The sequence below is a fragment of the Pipra filicauda genome, unplaced genomic scaffold, assembly GCF_003945595.2.
Source record: "Pipra filicauda isolate LSUMZ 115617 unplaced genomic scaffold, ASM394559v2 scaffold143_size2779998_pilon, whole genome shotgun sequence".
NCBI lineage: Eukaryota > Metazoa > Chordata > Aves > Passeriformes > Pipridae > Pipra > Pipra filicauda.
The window spans coordinates 2,041,474-2,060,337 of NW_024103918.1; the positions used below are offsets into that span (position 1 = coordinate 2,041,474).

Below are 18,864 nucleotides of genomic sequence, written 5' to 3' on the forward strand. Positions count from 1 at the left end.
GCCCCGCGCGCCTGCGCCGCGCGCGCCGATGACGCCGACGGCGTCATCGGCGCGCGCGGCGCAGGCGCGCGGGGCGAGGGCGCCGGCGGCGCGAGACGCTCCCTCCGCTTCTCCCCTCCCGCCTTTCCCCGCTCCATGAGGGCCCTGCGCGCGCTGCGCCGGGCGGTCCCCGCCGCCTCCCGCTCCTCGTCCTCCTCCTCCTCATCCTCCTCCTCTTCTCCCGCCGTAGGGAGGCCTCGGAGGAGGGCATGGGAAGCCTCGCTGTCGCCGCTGGAGCGGGTGAGGCGGCTGCTGCCGCCCGAGGAGGCGGCGGCGGTGTCGCGGTGCGCGGCGGCGGCAGCGCCGGCGCCGTCCCAAGGTCCTGAGGAGGAGGAGGAGGAGGAGGAGGGGGGAGAGATGGACGAGATGGCGGCCACCACCGCAGCCCCTCGGGGTGGGGTTGTTGAGGCGGCGGGAGCGCTCCCCGCGCCGTTCCGCGCCGGGGAGCTGGCGCTGGCGGAGCTGCGGAAGAAGGACAGGACGCTGAAGGTGATGTGCCGGCTGGCGAGCGGGGCGGTGCTGGCCGGCCCCGGCGGGGTCCTGCCCCACGACGACATCATCGGGCAGATGCCCGGGCAGGTGCTGCAAACTTCGGCCGGGAAGCGGCTGCTGCTGAGGCGGCCGTCGCTGGAGGAGTACGTGCTGCTCATGCCGCGGGGTCCCACCATCGCCTACCCCAAGGTGGGTGGGGACCAAGTCCTGACCGGGAGGTCGCTGGCAGAATCTCGCCTTTCAGTTTCTCGAGGCTGGTGACCGTGCCGTGTTTTTCTCGCCCCCGCAGGACGTGAGCGCGATGTTGATGATGATGGATGTCCACCCGGGAGACACCGTGTTAGAAACCGGCAGCGGGTCTGGCGCTATGAGCTTGTTTCTGTCACGGGCAGGTGAGGACCTGGTTTTAGAAAACACAGACTTTATTTATTTTCTTATCACACCTTGCCTTCCTTTTGATCAGATACTCATGGTTCTCATAGTACTAGTCTACCTGAAAGGAGGTTGTAGTGAGGTGGGTATCAGTCTCTTCTCCCAGGCAACCAGCAGTAGGACAAGAGCGCACAGTCTTAAGCTGTGCCAGGGGAGGTTTAGCTTAGACAGTACGAAGAAGTTCTTTACAGAGAGAATGATCAGGCATTCGAGTGGGTGGCCCAGGGAGGTGGTAGAGTCACCGTCCCTGGAGGTGTTTAAGAAGAGACTGGATGTGGCACTCAGTGCCATGGTCTATTAGAAAATGTGGTGTTAGGTCAAAGGTTGGACTCAATGATCTCAGAGGTCTTTTCCAACCTGATTGATTCTGTGATTTCGTTCTTAAAAGCTTTGCTGCAGTTCACGTGTTCAGACATAGTTTGTTGAAGGAAAGTTACACCAGAGCCGGGGCAGGGACTACAAACCATTTTGACTACTTAGAGGGCTGTGGTGCAAACGGTTACAGAAGGCCCTGCAGAAAGCTGAGTTTCAGCCGTAATTATTTTTGACTTTGGATTAATCATGCTAGTTGTTCCAATATCTTGCTTTTCTCAGTTTCTTTTTTCCTCATCTTAATGGACCAGGTGAGTAATCCGGTTGCTGGTTACCAGTGAAAATGCCTCTGTGGGTGCACACTTGTTTGTTCACCTTACAGCCAGCCTGGTTCGATCTAGCTCTCAGTGCTCTGAAAGGTAGAGAGCCCTCGCACTCAGCCATGTGAGTGAGGGTGAAACCTCAGCCTTAAGCTTCAGCTCATCTGTAGGCACCCTCTTAGTGGATCACATTTCAGGATAATCTGGTGTATGGGCTCCTGATAGAACAAATTCCTTAATGAAAGGAAACTAAACCCCCACTGTTTGCAATATTAAAGGACATGGGAGGGTAAAGACAAGAACCTCATCATGGATCATCTTGAACTGACAGAGCAGAAAAGCATAAGTTGCATATTCTGAAGGCTTACGTTCGGTGTTTGAGGGCACTCAGAGTAACTGAATACCTGAGCTGTAAAACTAGCATTTCTTTTTTTACTATATCCCACTGTTCATTGAAAAGCTGCATTATAGACTATGCTGTCTCTGTGAAATGTTTACGGGTTGTTCTGTTTTTGTGGGCTTACTCTGTATCCTTCAGCACTTCAAAATACAGTGATACCCAACAAGAAAAACAGCTGCCACACAGGTAAATGCTGGAATTTAAATCTAGTGGTCCATGGAAGTATTTAATTTCCAAAATTCTCATTGATTTAACAGACCTTGTTAATCTCCTCCCTTCGTGTTACTCATTGTTTTCTTTTCCATTCTTTCTTTAATCATTCCCAGAAACTACTGACATGCAGTAGTAGACAAAATTAAGATTGTGGTATTTGCCATGACTTTAAGATCCTTGAAAACTGGACAATACGATGTATTTAAGCTTGACATACTGTAGCTTCACAATAACAAAGAGTTTTGCCTATTTATTTTAACTAGATCTTATTTTTCCCATTAAAAAGTCAGTTACAAAATGTAGGAATTATTTTGAATGAGTAAGACTGTCCCCCAATGTGAACAATTTTATTCTTCTGATATTTCTAAACTGATAATGTCAAGTAATAAAGACTTGGTGCTGCAATTCTGCAACTGCTTAAGGTGATCCAAGGCAACCTGCTGAAACCCTCCTTTCTTACATCTTGGCTCCAGCCTTTGTCTGGTGAGCTGGATCAAGGAGCAACTGTTGGGAAATACATTGCTTCTTTTATTCTGTTATCTGAATGGATTCACAGTGGGATCACACAGGTGAGGGAAGGAGCCTGGCAACTTCAAACTGAAATGGCTTAGAAGGACGCAGAACGTGACCCTCTGATTTGGTGGTTGCTGAAAGCTTGCCCATGCCCATTCCAAAGTAGCAAGGAGAGAGAAAAGCCAACAGTGTGATAGCTTTGAGGAATGGGAGTAATACAAGGATAGAATAGCAGTGCACAGACTGCTGTCTGCCTGGACGGCCTGGTAATGCATCCTTTATGAGGAGCATTGTGTATTGGACTTAACATGGTAAATTTCAGGATAGTAAATTTAGACTTAATAAAATAATTTATTGCTGTTGCAAACAATAACAGGAAAATTACACGAGCCTATGTAAATCAAAGAGTACACTTGAAAACTTGTCTGTGGGGCTGAGATCAGTGAGCAGGCCTGGCAGTTTTCTTAGCCTTTCCCCAACCCTGAGGAAAAACAGATGAAGAACAAACTATGCACAGAACGAGGACTGTCAAAAAACTTTAAAACTATCGGTTTCAAATCTTAATAACAACAGAAGCAGTCACTGTCTGTCAGCTTTATAGCATTGTGAGCTGTGACCACTGTTGCAGCATTCTCAGCTGGTGCCTCTTGTAGCTCTGGCAGGAGAATCACAGGCTGATAGGTCCACAGATGCTCAGGTCGTCTTTTGCTGCAGGAGTGACTTCAGGAGGACATGCTGGGAACAGTCTGTACTACTGTAACTGCTTTATTTCATCTGTGGATTGATGGATTGGTGCCTGTAAAAGAACTAACATGGCACTTTTTTTGCATATGTTTGTTTTAAATGTAAAGAATAAAATAGATGGTAATTGATTGCCTCCTATGGGATTATTTCCCAAAGTGAGGTTGAGATATAAACGTGTCCTCATGTTGTAGGCTGCGCTTGCTTTTAAGTGTAGTGTCTTTTGTTTGTTTTCAGTTGGGCCCAAAGGACGTGTTATAAGTTATGAAATCAGAGATGATCATCATAATTTAGCTAAGAAGAATTACAGGCACTGGCGAACTGCATGGGAAATAGGACACATGGACGAGTGGCCGGATAACGTGGATTTCATTCTTAGAGACATTTCAACAGCTGCTGCAGATATGAAATCTGTAACACTTGACGCAGTGAGTCCAAAAAGTCCATTTGACGTGTATCTTTTCTACATAAATTAAAACCCCTAGTGCTCACACTTAGAACAGGATTCCCATATCTAGTTTAACATGAGAAAAAACAATCGCATCTTCATCAGTGAAAGAAACACTGGGGGTTTTTGTTGGATTTACAAGTATTTTCAAGGTTTCAGTTACGGTTTCCCAAATGAAAGAGTGATAAAGCTGTACTATAGAAGTATAACAATTAATTACTGCTGTCTTGTAAGCAAAGACCAACTTACTTCCTTGTATTTGTCAGAAACTGATATTTTTATAACTGAGATACATATTTCAGGCATTAAATTTCAGAAGAATACATAACCTTATTAAAAATATAAATATATAATCACTTTGCTATCAGCTTTATAGAATGGACAATGTAACTCAAGCATAAGTTAAAGAATGCTGTTTGTTGCTCTCCTGTCCTGCTTCTTGTATCCAGATTTTCTAAAGACATGCTGGGGAACATAGCTTTATGTTAACTACTCTTCCCTGTAAAGCAGAAAAACTGCTTACAACTGCTTACTTACAAGATGCTTTAAACAACTGACAATTTTTTTAAACGGTTTAAGCAATATATATATAACATAAAAATACCATTTTTAAAAAACTTTACAATCAACAGGAAATATCAAATACTGCATATCCCATTGTCTTATAGTTTGCATAACTTTCTAGTAGAAGATGGATAAATTGCCAAAGACAAGTTCTAAATCTTGAAACAACAAGCAAGTTAGATGTTGATATCATAGCGTGCTCTTTTCATTATAAAGATGCACCTGAACGGTCTTTTTTTTTTTTTTCTTTTTACATTTGAGAAATAGGTATTCATATGTATTAGTAAATATAGTCTTCTAAAAGGTTTTAGTAATGTCAGCATTATGGAATTTAGTTAGCAGGAGGTTTAACTTCCTACAGGCCTGCTTGGTTGGTGAAACGCTACTTGTTTTAGTAGAAATTCACTTGGAAGTAGCAAGGACTGGGTTTTGTAGAAGTGTGGACCTCAGCTTTTGAGAGGCATGATTACATACTGCTGTTGTATGCATCTATTTTCCATAAACATTTTTTTCCAAGTGTTGCTGTATTACATTGGTAGATATACCTGTTTTCCCAGTAAATGTTAACGTATCTTTCTTTTGCAGATAGTTCTGGATATGCTTAACCCTCAGTCTGCTCTGCCTGTTGTACACCCAAGCCTGAAACAGGGTGGGGTGTGTGCTGTGTATTTAGCAAAGTAAGTATTTACTTCTGGCACTTACAGCTGGCATTGTTACAAAACCAAACTTCTTTTAAAATTCACATCCAGCATTAATGAAATGTTTAGCAAAGTTTGGGGTTTTTTCTCACATGTAACTTCTTTAGGGAGTTGCAGTCGGTTTAAATTACACTTGCCCAAATCCTTTGGCCTCTCCTTTGGGAATGTTCTCATTCTGATCAGTGGAAGTCTGCACTTTATGACATCCTCAAAGTAACTGTACTGTTCTCAAATTCAGTAGTCAGGTTGCTGCTCCTTTACCCTAAAACTGAAGGACTCTTATAACCTCAAAGGTAAAGAATGTGACAAAGTCACATTAGAATTAAGATTGTGTGATTTGAGTTTTTGAAATACTACTTTATCCTTTGCATTTCTTCAAAAGCATCACACAGGTTATTGACCTTTTAGACAGAATACGGACCTGCAAGCTTCCTTTTCTGTGTGAAAGGATTGTTGAGGTAACTCACAGAAACTGGTTAGTACTCCCTGCTAAAATCAAGGATTGCAAATCAAGCCAAATGGTGGAAACTCAAGAAAATATTGAAGAACCACTTCAAAAGGAATATGAAGAAATCCACATTGAGGATCAAGCAGTTCTTAAAGAAAGCGAATACAATGGTAAGAACATTACTGCTGATGAGACACTCTCTTACTGCACTTTGGTAATCCAGTGTAGGAAGAGGCAGTATTTTTTCTTAGATCAGCTGAGAATAGACAAGGTTTTGGACAACCTAGACCTTGTCAAATTTGCAAAAGACTATAATAGTAATTGTTTAATTTTAAATATCTTATTAATAATCTAGACTAAATAGAAAATAAATTGCAATAAAGAATGACTGCTCTTCTACTACCGTTTTCAAATTTTTGTTTTTCAGTAAAATTCAGTTCTTTTTTATTTGTCCTAAGGCTGCTTTAGAGGACCCTGATGGACTTAAGAATTCCATAGAAGAAACAGTGCCAGTGTGCTCTGCTTTAAAAATCACGCTGTCCAAAAAGGATGCCTCACACATACACATATATATGTACACATATACAACAGATATAGATATATATACAGTATAGATTTGCAAAATCCATACTAGAGCAAAGAGTCATAGGTGACAACAAAGCACCATAACAGAAGCAAAAAAAAAAAAAAAATTTGTCAGGTAAAATAATCTGTGCACATTGGCAACTCTAGTCTGCATGTGTGTCTTAAACTTGTGGGAAAGAAGTAACAAACTAAATGTACTTCTCACAGGATCACTTTCTGATGATGCTGAAACGTATCAGTCAGTGCCTTACGTTGCTAGACCGTCTTACTGGCAGGAAGGTCATTCAGGTGAGACACTTGGAAAGTGTTTTTTATCTTAAATGTGTAGTAATATTTTATTTCCAGAAAGTACTACTTTTTTTTTTTTTTTGCACTAGCATTTGGCATGTTACTATGTCATGAAATCATAAAACTTATAATAATAAAATAATCCTTGCATACTGAAATACTGAAGTAGTAACTTCTTTTGTTTTTTGATTAGCATTCCTTACCAAGCTGAGAAAGTTTCGGCCACTGCTTTCTTGATGCTGCTGCTTCGTTAGCTGCTAATTTGAATATTGTATCAGAATAAAATAAAACATTGCAAAGTAGCTGCTACATTTTGCAAGTTGTGTAACTTTTAAGTAATTACTGCTTTGATTTCTACTTCGTGTGAAGTTTGAAACCCCACCTACTATTTAAAGGGAAAAGTTTTAAGGGAATCATCAGGTCTGGTGCACCTGTGATGCAGCACAGATTGTTCTGCAAATCACAGCATCTGTTTCTGTCTCATCGGGTGTATTTCATTCTTCATTGCTTATAAACCAATCCATGGATTTATCTTGGTTCAAGGTGCTACATGGTTGCCTTTTGCTGGACAGTCTCTGACAGTCTACCAGAAATAAGGAGAAAAAAAATGTAGTAAGAAAATAAGGGATCAAAGTCTGTTCTTTTAAATGAATACTTGGTTGGCTACCAACTGGTGACTGTCGGTTTCTTTAAGAGCAGTGTTCCTAAAGCACCACTTAAAGAGCTACTGAAATTCACTGAATTTGCTTGCTTGGTAAAGCTGTGCTCATCTCAAGAGAAAGACAGTTGTTGACACATACAGCTTTGGTTCACTTCTGCCACTCATGCTGAAAGTTGCCTGGTTAATTGTGAACTTTGTTTTATATAAAACATTCTCAAACAATCAAAGTAAACACAATTTTTTCTGACCAGATATGAAAAGCAAGATTTCTCAAGTAAAAATAGACTTAATTTTAAGTCTTTAAGGGTCTCACATGAGCATCTGGTGCTGTTTAACACATTAAATTATTAAGTGATGTGTTGTAGACACGTGACTTGTTCTGTATCTCAAGAAAGATTCGAATGCCAAATTTTTCAAAGCTGAGGAGTCCCTTGAGAATCACTAAGTTTTACTAAAGCTGTCAAAAGCAGTAACACAATCTTACTATAATAGTGAAAAGTGGATATTAATGAGAACATATCCAAATAAAAAATACAGAGCTATAAATAACTAACCCTGCATTAAATAACTACACTAGGAACTCCCAGTGGTTAAGTACATGGAAGTATCTTTGCAGAGCTGAAGCCTTATACAGCTGCCCCAGGGAATTTACATCTCAAGTGTGTTCCACTTTCAATAATTATTTAATAATCAGTGTGCCCCATAACTTCTGTATGTAATGGTTCTTCTCGTGCAAAGGCTGAGGATGCTATTTTGAGTAGATTAATGTGCAGAGATTCAAACACATCACCAATTTTCACAAACTTTTGTACTGTTTCTTACTCATACCCCAGTCTGAAAATGAAGTCTAAACTGTCAACAATTGAGATGCAAGGAAAATGTGAGTTGTGATTTAGCCTGTGTCCAAATTGATGACCACAACTGAGCAGCCAGCCCTTTCTAAGAACAGTGGTCTCAGCAAGAGCACTTTAACTCAGTAACACCCTCTCTTTTAACTCACATGACACACCTCAGTATTTTTATCGTTTCTTCCACCGACTCCTAAGTGTTTAAAATGGAATTTTCAATTTCATTTATAATGCTAGAATGGTAATAAGTGCCTAAATAGACTGGAGTGCAACCCAAAATCTACTGTAGCAGATGAAGATAATTTGAAGAGGCTCAGTGTAAAGCAGTTGGTACTTCCAAGAAGTCAAGATACAAGATGTGAAAATGAAAATGGATCTGTGGCAGTAAAAACAAAGTTCTGCCAAGGTAATAGGGAAAGACACAAAAGTCCCTGCGCTACTCTGAAAGGTAAATACAGCCTCAGTTGCCTAAACTAAATGGAAATTATTTGCAATATTAAACCATACCTTGGGCATAAGCAGGAGAGTCAACAAGCATTTTTTCAGTCGGAAGGGTGTCCTTTGAATTCTGGGATGAATGTAATTCCATCATCTCCAAAGTGTCGGTAGATGAGGAGGAAGATGATAATCCCAGTCGCACAAATCTTCCTTTCTTGCCACACAGCAGGCAGTCTGTAGGGGTAGCGCTGGGTCCTCGGGGCAGCTGTACTTCATCATGGTGACTCCTCATGGCTCCACTGTGGTGCATGGAACGTTCTCGCTGCCATACGTAATGTGTTGGAGCAATAGCCATCACCTATTGGGACAGCCATGGGGTCAGAAAACGTAAAAGTGATGGGAAAACATACGCTGAAAACAAGGGATCCAATTAGCGTATGGCAGGGAATTAATACAGCGTAGTTGAAGTGGGTATCATGTATTATCTGTCTGCTTCTATCCCACTAGAAAGGTTGCTACCTTAGGCAGGAATAAGTAATCCAGATGCCAATCAGATGTGGAAACATAACAACTTACAGCCTTCTATATTCAGGTGAATCATCACAAACACCAGCTCATTCTTTGCATGTTGGACCAGAAGATGGTGTCTTTGACTAACTACTAAACATCAACTAGATGGATATTCCTGTTCACAACATCACTGAACTAATGATATGAGAAGATGCTGGGAAAAGCATTCTGCACTCACCTTATTCCTTGTACTTTTCCTACAAGCATCTAATCCCATCCCCAGAGAGGGAACCCTTTTCTTTTCCGCCAGCTCCAAGTAAGCATTATATACTTAGAACTTTTCCAGATATACATTCTGCCTCAAAAGTGAGGAATGTATTTTTTCCTTCCTAATATATTTGGAAATTGTAGGTTGTAACACTGCATTAATAGTAGAGAATGTTAAAAGTGTTAAAACTTTCCAAGTTTTTCATAAATGTAGTGAAAAACTCTTACCTTGAAAAGTCAGTTGAAATGGCATAATTAGTTTTGAAGGCATTAAAAGTTCACCTGAGCTGCTGGGATTTTTATTTGAAGGTTTTACTTGTGTACAAACTTACAGATTGAAAGCAAACATGCACACAAAGTTATTTCTAAAGTGGCTGAAGCGAAACAAATGAAGGTAGATTTTAAATAAAAAATATTGGCATAAAGCAGATTCTAGCCAATAGAAACTTTTAACAGTACTGCAATATAAAATATTCTAGTTTACTTTAAAAACATAATTTCAAACTTTATTTTAAATGCAGAAGGAAAAAAAAAAGTCATGGAGGATAAATGGACCATTACATTTTAGCTGCATCTGTTCTTTGCCATGGATTGTCAATGCACTTTAGGGAGGCAATTGTGCACAGGTATAGATCAGTGACTGGTGTTAACTGGTGTAATTTCAGCATCTAAAATATTAAATCCCCTTCCCTACCTCTTCACAGCAGCGTCTGCTTACAATAGCCCTGTAGTCAATTCTACTCCATAGTTGATCTCTCAACCTTAAGAAATCAGGGAAGAGCTTTCTCCAGGCTTTTCCCAAAGCCCATGGGAAAATGTCATACTTTGCTTCTTCGTGGTCTTCTTCAACTGTGTTTGCCAGATACCTTCAAACATATATATGTTTGTGTTTGTAAATATTATTCAATCTTAAATCAGTATATCAGAATGATTTCTAACATTAAAAGACATATTGAAGTGTTTCTTTTTTCTAGTATTGTGAGGAAAAAATGCTAGCAAAATAAAGCCTTCTCTCTGGAATACAATATTTTCTTAATCAGTTCCTTGTGCATCCTTTGGGTAAATAAAAACAAGCTCTTATAAAAATTGCTTTACCCTAGATTTTCCTAAATTAGTAGATATGCAAGAACTGACATCTTTCTCCAAACTGACAAGAAACCCTTGTACTAAAATGAAGGGTTTCTGACTGAAATTTATTTCTCTAAATAAAGCTTTAAACTATTATATGAAATCTTAAACTTTACATTTTCTACTCTATGGATTTTAGCTATTCTTGGACAATTATGTTGCTCATATTAGCAGCAAACAAATAAATACAGGTCTACCTTCAGATATAAATGAAAACCTTAAATGATTTTTTTAATGTCTGTATTTCTCCCTTCCTTCACTATCTGCTCCTTTTGGTTCTGGATCATCTTCTCAGGCAACAGGAAAATATTTACTTCCTCTGGACCCACCTGATACTAAACTGTAAATCACACCTGAAAAAATTACGATTTTTAGTCTCCTCCCCAGTTTTCTCACTTGCTCCTGACCCCAATATTCCCTCTAGTCCCAGTCTCACCAGACCCTTTGTCCCTTTCTGAGCCTTTCACTGTTCTGGCCTGGCTTTTCTCCCTTCAATGGAGTCAGAGGGCTCCCTCCTCCATGCTCTGTGGATGTTACCCAGAAGGAACAGCCATCTTTGTCCCCTCACTAGTGTGCAAATAGAGCATCTGAGAAGCGCTGTTATGGAAAAAGGGGATCTCAACACCATAAATGCAGAATCCTGTAGGTAGACAGATAGATAGATATGCCTGTAGGTATAGCCAAATATGGAGGGATTACGTAGGCTTGGGAAAGACAGAGTACAGATTGCTCCTCTGTTTCAAAGTATAGACATTTTACAACTGTTCAAAAGAATTCTCAGAAATTCTCTAGCAACATTTTTGCAGTCGACTTAAATCATGGTGACTGAAACTTTAATAAAAAGTTACTCCTGAGATGCACATCACGGTGAAATGTTCCAGCACAAATGACTTAAAGGCTGGCAAAGATATGGAATATGTCTTATAACAGGAACTGTGAGCCATGTATATGTTGCCATGTATTGTCTTGCATATATTTCTTGTAAAGCTTTAAAAAGTTCACAGATTCAGGTTTGTTTTTCTTAATTTTTTTTAACTATGTATCACTACAGCAATGCAAAATCCCCTCTCTGCTGCTCAAGCTTGTTCCATCAGAGGGAGAATGTTGAATTTGCACTATTTATGTACAGTAAGTAGATTATCACAGAACCATAGAATGGTTTGGGTTGGAAGGGACCTTAAAGACCATCTAGTTCCCCCTGCCACCCCCTAGATCAGGTTGCTTATGTTTCTATTCTTCATATAGGACCCAAACAACTGCACATCAAAGGAGTCCCATCACTTATCATAATGATCAGTGTCATAAAGAAATAAAATAATGCAAAGTTTATCCTAATAAAACCAGATAATTTAAAAGTACTTACAGAGCAACGAAGAAGTTAATTCTGGTATGCTCACTTGTTGTGAAGTTAGCCCTCTTGAAATAAACAAAAGTCATTGCCAAGAGATACTGTTTTAAAATGTAAAATGAAGTATCAATGTGTTATTTCAGTGCCTTATTTCCTAAATTGACTAGCACATTTATCTTGCACCAAGATATTTCATCATTTTCATCAAGGACAAAAGCATGAATTGAGTTTCTTGAAACTTCCATATGAATCCATTAGAAAAAAATTATGTTCTGTATTTGCATTGAAGTATCGAGTGATTAAGGGCACATTTCTTTCTCAATGTATTTTCTGTTAACTAAGAAGGAAACACACTTACCTTGTCTGCAATTTTACAGCAGCAGTCCATCCAAAGGAAGTCTTGGATTAGATCATCATCTGCAACAAGCAAAAGTTGTAGCATTTCAAACACCAAAATTGTTTATGTTAGAGAGTATTTGTAAATAAATAACAGACGGTCGTTTCATTAAACCAAATAAAAGGAAAGAAACTAGACCCACCAGTGGAAACAGAGAAACTGAAGGGAGTAGGAGATCAGGTGTGAAAAAACTTAAGGCACAAAAGAAGACAAACCACCATAAAGGCAAGGTGGAAAATTTAGTGACCAAATTTCATCCATTCTCAGTAACAGCAAGCGAAGGTGACAAATCACAAGTATTTCTTCTATTTGGGTCACTTCTTCTTGCATTCAGTGGTTCCGGGTAGTACCACACTGTTATTTTGGATGAACTACAGGCTGTTGAGATCTCTGCACCTTGATTACCTGGCAGCCTTTACAGGGCAATACTTGTTTATTTGTGGTCAGAGCACCACTGTCGGTGAACATGGACCGTAAGTACCGCGACCTCTCCGAGTCACTTCTGCATTTAAGGGTCGAATAAAAACCAAGTGTAACCTTCCACTATTATTTGATGTCTTCACTAAATTAAATAAATACTAAACATTATATGAAAGAGACACAGATAAAGAAGAGGTGCTTGGATGGTCTATGGTGGTATTCAAAACTACCTTGGTTTCATTTGTATTTTAAAAAAGATACTTTTCATCAGTTTGGTAGCCCTTCTTGTATTTTTAACTTAAGCATTAAATATTTATACACCAAAATATAACAACAAAATATGTTTAGATAAAGAATTGCCATTAGTTTTCATATAAAAAGCACTCTCAAAATTACTGAGCTTAGAAAACATTCTGTTCAGTCAGTACATTTGTATCTGTCATTATTAACCTACCAAATAATTTAAAGAAAGCTGTCATTTCCTGACGCTGAATAACTAGACATGGTCCCTTTGGACATTTATATTTCTGACTAGGGACCCCTTTTTCACAATTTTCTTGATGGTCTTTAAAAGCAGGTCTCTTTAGTCTATAAAGTTTTTTTTGCTGATGTGATCTGGATGCACTCGATTTTACATGAACAGTGACAGTGGGAGGTGTCTGACACACCAGATTGTGTTTCATTTCGGTAAGTAAAGGTTCCTGTTAAAAAAGAAGAAGAAATTAACTACAAAAACAGTCAGTTTGAGCATTGGTACTCTACATTTCTTTAGTTCACATGAAGCATTTCAGTAGAGCTTATACGTCAGGTGATGGAAAATCAATTTTATCAGTACTAATTATCTAAGCCTTGTGCCCTAAGCCAACTATGTTGAGTCCTTCGATTTAGTTCTAATTTGATAAAGCTTTTTTTTTTTCAGTAGGTGCCTTCAATCTTTTTCCAATCAAAATTTTGAAAAATAGGAAAAGAGCCTTTCCATAAAAAGTTGCTGTTTGTCAGATCCTCATAGCTCCACACCCTTACTTAGATCTACCAAAAAATCTGTTTCTCTGCTCCAATTTGTGATTGTATCTTTTTAAAAGAATATTAATAGAATGAACGCAGCAGAACCATGAAGAAGCCATGTAACATTAAAATCAAGTCTTGAGCTCCTAACTTTGTTAACATTTGGTTACAGCCATCAGGAATTAAACTTTTCCCTCAAGTCGGGCATACCCTGAAGGCACAACCAAGGAAACATACCTGAGGTGCTTGTAACTGCAAAATTCAAGAGGATACCAAATGCAGAGTGAGGAAAGGTATTTTTAGGCGGTATTAAATGTATTTACTCCTTCAGAAGGTCTCTCCACATGGGGCTGTTTGAGGCCAGCTCACAGCAGCCTACCTGACTCCCCAGGGCTTAGCTGGCTGCCACATAAACAGAAAAAGCCCTCAGCTGTTGCTGTAATTTTCTTTCCCCGCGGGAAAGCCCGAGGCGGCCTCTTCTCTTCCTTTCCCTTCCCTTCCCTCTCCTCTCCCGCTCCGTTCCCGCCTCCCTCAGCCACCTCCCCCTCACGCCGCAGCCGCCGCCGCGCGCCCGGAGTGGCGCCTCTCGCAGCCAATCGGCGCGCGCCAGGCGGCCGCCTCAGCCAATCGGACGGCGGAGCGCTCTCACCTCCCGCCCCCTCGCTTGCCGCCCGCGCCGCGGCAGCCAATGGGAGCGGGGGCGGCGGGGCGGCGGCGCTGCGTGAGGGAGTCATCGCCACCACGGGCCGTGGGGAAGTCTGACTTTAGTCTCTCAGCTGCCCAACAGCTTTGTGAAATCTTCCTCTTCCCTTCCTTCCAGTGCCTGGGGGAGCCTGCGAGAAAGACGGAGAGGGACTTTTTACAGGGGCGTGTAGTGACAGGACAAGGGGGAAGGGATTCAAACTGAAAGAGATTTGATTAGATTAGATTAGATACTGGGAGGAAATTCTCTGCTGTGAGGGTGGTGAGGCACTGGAACAGGTTGCCTAGAGAAGCTGGTGATGACACGTCCATCCCTGGAAGTGTCCAAGGCCAGTTGGATGGGGTTTTGAGCAACCTGGTCTAGTGGGAGGTGTCCCTGCCCACGGCAGGGGGTTGGATCTAGGTGGTCTTTAAGGTCCCTTCCAACCCAAACCATTCTTTGATTCTATGGTTAAAACATCTCCCCAGGATGATAAACATCTCCCTAGGAGACGCACAACACGAGGGAGAAGACATATCTAACTAAATATCAAACATACAGGTGCAGGACACCCTGCTTCCACCAAAGCAATCCATGTAGTAGTGTGCAATTAGTCCAAGGCATTCTATTAAAATGTCATAATAAGAATCAAAATTTCCCTTTACTAGCAAGATTCAGTGTGAAATCTTAATGTTGCCTTTTGTTATAAGAGCTAAAGGTTTATCCAGGAAGAAATACATCCATTTTCATTGTTTCCTCCTGTACAAGCCAATTAAAGTGTAACTGGCCTCATCTGTTATGATAATGAGAAGAGAGGCCTCTACTCCTTCCTTGTATTAATTAATTGCTAGATTATTTAGGTGCTCTGAGTTAGTGAGCATATTCAGGGAAAGGACATACCAAGTGTCTGATCAGGTAGGGAGATAAAAGACATATCAAGTGGTAAATGTAGTAACTAACAACATCTCTGTATGAAACAGGCTGAAATCAGGAAACTTGTCAGCGGAGTGGAGATAATACCAAATACATCAGTCAGGCAAAAGTCTGTTTCTTTGAGGTTGTCTCTTCATATGCACATGTTCACATTGACTTACCCTTCATTAAATTGTTCTTTATTTTTGCATAATACTTTTCATCTAAGGAATTCAAAGTACTCATCAATTAATTGCTGTTAATTTGATAACTGTGAAAAACAGAGGAAGGGCAGGGTACAGAAACTTCCATACAACCATCTAAACCATTCAGACCAGGAAACAAACTTTTTTTTTTTCCCCCTACTGGAAAACATAACTGCAATGATAATTACGATGTGCATGCTTCCTTATTCTTTATACCTTTAAATCGGTAAAAAATGGTTTACAATGTAAGTCTTTATCCACACAGAGCTTTACAGGGTTTGTATGGTTTTTCCTGCAAGTCTCCCCTTTCTAAAATAATTTTTGAGCTGGTGGTTCTGCAACTAAATATTAAAAGTTTTTTTTCTTTTCATTCAAAATTTTGTCATGATCAAGTTATTGAACAGGTATTGTCACTCTCTTCCCCCAGTGTGCTGTCCCCTTCCTGCCAGGACCAAGGGCTCTGCTCTAATTCAGATGAGCTGCATCACCTTGGCTCAGACTCTGAGGAAACTGAAGTTACGAGAAAGAGCTGTGAGAACGTCTGGAACTCCACCTTTCTTTCCTTGCAGGACTCTGAAGCCTGATGTAGGATTGTTGAGATGGGGATGATTCAAGGATTCAACTTGGAAACACTACGGAAAAACGTCAGTGTGGAAAGGTTGATGCCTGAACACCGTGACGATAAGGAAACAGAACTCTACTTAAGTCCTCTGCATGATATAATAGACTTAGCTGATTCTCAACTTATTAACTACAGTTTTTAGAGGGTTGTTGAACAATTCATCCAAGAATATCGGGAAAAATGAAACTTTTAGACTTCCAAGTCGCTCGCTGGACATCAGGGAGCGCTGTTTCACCATCAGCAGTTTAAACTGAGACAATGCAGTGTTTGTCCAGCACAGTACACTGGGACTCATGTTGTACATCATTCTTAATACTTCCTGTAGATGGACATTAAATCAGTTTAGCTACTCTTTATATGTAATTACAGTTTGAAATCATATTTTAATATAAAAATATAAATAATTTTAATTTTATATTAATGTATTTATATAGTTTAAACTATGTTTTATATATATATAATAAAACCTGTGTTTAAAATACCTAGGAGTCTTACAAAATCTTATTTCTGAATAAAAAATGTCCATATATACACTGGAACTTGATTCTACGAGATATATAGTTATATAGATATCCAGTAGCTGGTCCAAAGAGGCAGCTGCAGAGCAGTTAGCTTCCTTTACATGAAAAAAGAACTTAAAATCTTTCAGTGATTGAGATGTTTACAGATAGATTAAGAAGCATCACTGAAGAAGAAGAGGATTGGTGTTTTGATAAATTATATTTAGGATATACCTACTTTTTTTCCATATTTTAATATTTTTGAGTTGCCTTTCGGCTCTGATATCCTTTCAGTGAATGTTTTTTTTTATTTAAGAAAGATAAAGTACCACAGGAAAAACACGTGATATTTCTTTTCAAGCAAAGTCATGAAGAACCACCATTAGTTCTTTTAAATGCAGATCATTGTTCACAATAAAATATGTATTTTTCAATTATAGACTTTTCCCAGGTCTTGCAGAGAAATAGAAAAAAAAAATAGACATGAAAAATAGAAAAAAAAATCGAAATGAAAAATAGAAAAAAAAAAATCTCTCTTCCACGTAGAGAGGACTGTTGACCTTGCTGGGGGAGCCTGGCCTCTCAGTCAAATGTGTTCTAAATTAAATGCACACAGGCTGAAAACTCCATTCCTAAAGACCATAACGAAACTGAAACATGCATCTAAAAAGCAAACTTTGGACATGTCATTAATTCTTTCAGAATAAAGGGTGGAGCAAGTCACACAAGTTTCAGTAAATTAAAGAGGAACAGGTAAACCACCTGAACCCACATCTAACACCAGAAACCTATTTTTTTCTTACGTGGGAAGAGAGAGTAAGGATTTAGATGAGTTGTGTGAAACAAATTATTATGGCATCAAGGTGTCAGGGCTAGGGCTAAGCATAACAGATTGAATATGCCTTACCAGTTTGCTACTGGAGATAGTGAGCAAGGACACTGGAAAGGTGCCTTACAGCTAAATCCTTGCTTTTGACAAATGTTACAGCAAATCAGAGCTCAAATCAGTCCAGCAGTTTAATTACGTAGGTAGCCTCATCTCCTCGGATGGTAGGATTGACAGAGAGATAGACAACAGGTTAGCAAAGGCATATAGTGCTTTTGGAAAGCTTCATAAAAGAGTTTGGCAAAATAAACACGAAGAAAAGTACAAAGATCAGTGTTTACAGAGCCATAGTGCTGTCTACTCTTTTATGTGGATCTGAATCATGGGTCATCTACCGCCACTACCTGTGTCTCCTAGAACGCTTCCATCAACGCTGCCTCCGTACAATCCTAAACATCCACTGGTCAGATTATGTGACCAATACATCTGTTCTAGAACAAGCAGCAGTCACAAGTATTGAGGCCATGCTGCTGAGAGCACAGCTGCGATGGGCAGGGCACGTCTCAAAGATGAAGGACCACTGCCTCCCTAAGATCATGTTTTATGGTGAGCTTACCACCGGCTGCCACAAGAAAGGAGCCCCCAAGAGAAGATACAAGGACTCCCTGAAACAACATCTCAGCCCTGGCCATACTGATCATCATAACTGGTCTACTCTGGCCTTCAATCGGGAGGCCTGGAGACACACCATCTATAACGCTGCTGATGCTTTTGAGAACGCACACAGGATCACTCTTGAGGAGAAAAGACAATGCAGAAAGAATCTTGTCTTGCTGAATTTACCACCTAAAGAGTCCTTCTGCTGTACCTTTTGCAACCGGACGTGCCTATCCCGTACTGGCCTTTTTAGCCACCAACGCGCTTGTGACAAACGTGGGTAGAGCCCTTCCCAAATCTTTGTTCACGAAGCCCAGCCATGATGACAGTATGATTAGAACTAGAAATGGTTCAGTGTCACTTAAGTGTATGTCACTTATGGATGAATGGGCAGGAAAATTGTTTCCAGCTTTGTTTACTTGAAAAGAACTTCTAAGCATATAGCAGCAGCATTTTCTAATACTTAAGTCCCAGGACAGTTGTAGGTGTCCTCAGGTACTGAGAAATTCAGGAACTAGAAGAAAAAAATTATTTTCAAATTGAAGAGTGAATAAGAACTGCACTGACTAGACTAATACAGCGAGTGGTAAAAGAAGGTGAAGGCTGCCAGCAAACACAGTGCATGTTTAAACATGCTGCTCCTGCATACTTCAAAACAGTCAAGTACTCTGCAGCAGCAAATCCACATAAAGTGCCAGGGACATAAGTCTGAACTTGCTGCTCATTCCTACTGTAAATAGACTGATATATCTTCTATGAACTTAACTAATTCAAAGCAGACAGGGGAAGCCCTTAAGATTTATTTTTAAGAATTGGCACTTGTGTGCTGGTTGTAAATGAAATGAAGCAGTCTTATCAGAAGAGTTCAAATTGCTTTGTCAAAATAAATAGATGGGATAGACTACATTACGTCTTCACTATCATATCACAAAAAGGCAAGTGAT

At 40.1% G+C, this 18,864-nt stretch overlaps 2 protein-coding genes across 6 annotated transcripts; one reads left to right on the forward strand and one right to left on the reverse strand.

Annotated features, from left to right (window-relative positions):
• The first annotated feature begins 95 nt into the window (after positions 1 to 95).
• On the forward strand, positions 96 to 6,802 carry TRMT61B (tRNA methyltransferase 61B). The gene is made up of 7 exons (XM_027712985.2): positions 96 to 720; positions 821 to 923; positions 3,700 to 3,890; positions 5,060 to 5,151; positions 5,555 to 5,790; positions 6,413 to 6,493; positions 6,687 to 6,802. The coding sequence occupies exons 1-7, from the start codon at positions 136 to 138 to the stop codon at positions 6,728 to 6,730; spliced, it is 1,332 nt and encodes a 443-aa protein (XP_027568786.2). The 5' UTR covers positions 96 to 135; the 3' UTR covers positions 6,731 to 6,802.
• SPDYA (speedy/RINGO cell cycle regulator family member A) lies at positions 375 to 13,987 on the reverse strand. Of its 5 annotated transcripts, XM_027712989.2 has the most exons (8): positions 13,895 to 13,950; positions 13,753 to 13,767; positions 12,965 to 13,211; positions 12,052 to 12,110; positions 11,709 to 11,794; positions 9,912 to 10,083; positions 8,510 to 8,798; positions 3,053 to 7,076 (listed from the first exon to the last, which is right to left on the reverse strand). In XM_027712989.2, exons 3-8 carry the CDS (start codon positions 13,191 to 13,193, stop codon positions 6,988 to 6,990), a joined length of 924 nt encoding a protein of 307 aa, XP_027568790.1. In that variant the 5' UTR covers positions 13,194 to 13,211; positions 13,753 to 13,767; positions 13,895 to 13,950; the 3' UTR covers positions 3,053 to 6,987. The 5 variants fall into 5 exon arrangements, with proteins under 5 accessions (XP_039234623.1, XP_027568790.1, XP_039234622.1 ...); XM_039378689.1 differs by lacking the exon at positions 3,053 to 7,076 and adding an exon at positions 375 to 931 and having other exon boundaries at positions 13,753 to 13,987; XM_039378688.1 differs by having other exon boundaries at positions 11,709 to 11,761; positions 13,753 to 13,987.
• Between the last annotated feature and the right edge of the window lie 4,877 nt (positions 13,988 to 18,864).

What these genes read in the sequence shown, in the direction of transcription:
- TRMT61B (XM_027712985.2), top strand. Translation starts at nt 136, where the DNA reads ATGAGGGCCCTGCGCGCGCTGCGCCGGGCGGTCCCCGCCGCCTCCCGC. An exon ending in CTTGTTTCTGTCACGGGCAG is followed by an intron (nt 924 to 3,699) that starts GTGAGGACCTGG and finishes GTTTGTTTTCAG; the next exon opens with TTGGGCCCAAAGGACGTGTT. An exon ending in TAAAGAAAGCGAATACAATG is followed by an intron (nt 5,791 to 6,412) that starts GTAAGAACATTA and finishes TACTTCTCACAG; the next exon opens with GATCACTTTCTGATGATGCT.
- SPDYA (XM_027712987.2), bottom strand. Translation starts at nt 13,193, where the DNA reads ATGAAACACAATCTGGTGTGTCAGACACCTCCCACTGTCACTGTTCAT. An exon ending in GCAGACGCTGCTGTGAAGAG is followed by an intron (nt 8,799 to 9,911) that starts GTAGGGAAGGGG and finishes CTGTCCCAATAG; the next exon opens with GTGATGGCTATTGCTCCAAC. An exon ending in CTCTCCTGCTTATGCCCAAG is followed by an intron (nt 7,077 to 8,509) that starts GTATGGTTTAAT and finishes TATTTCTGGTAG; the next exon opens with ACTGTCAGAGACTGTCCAGC.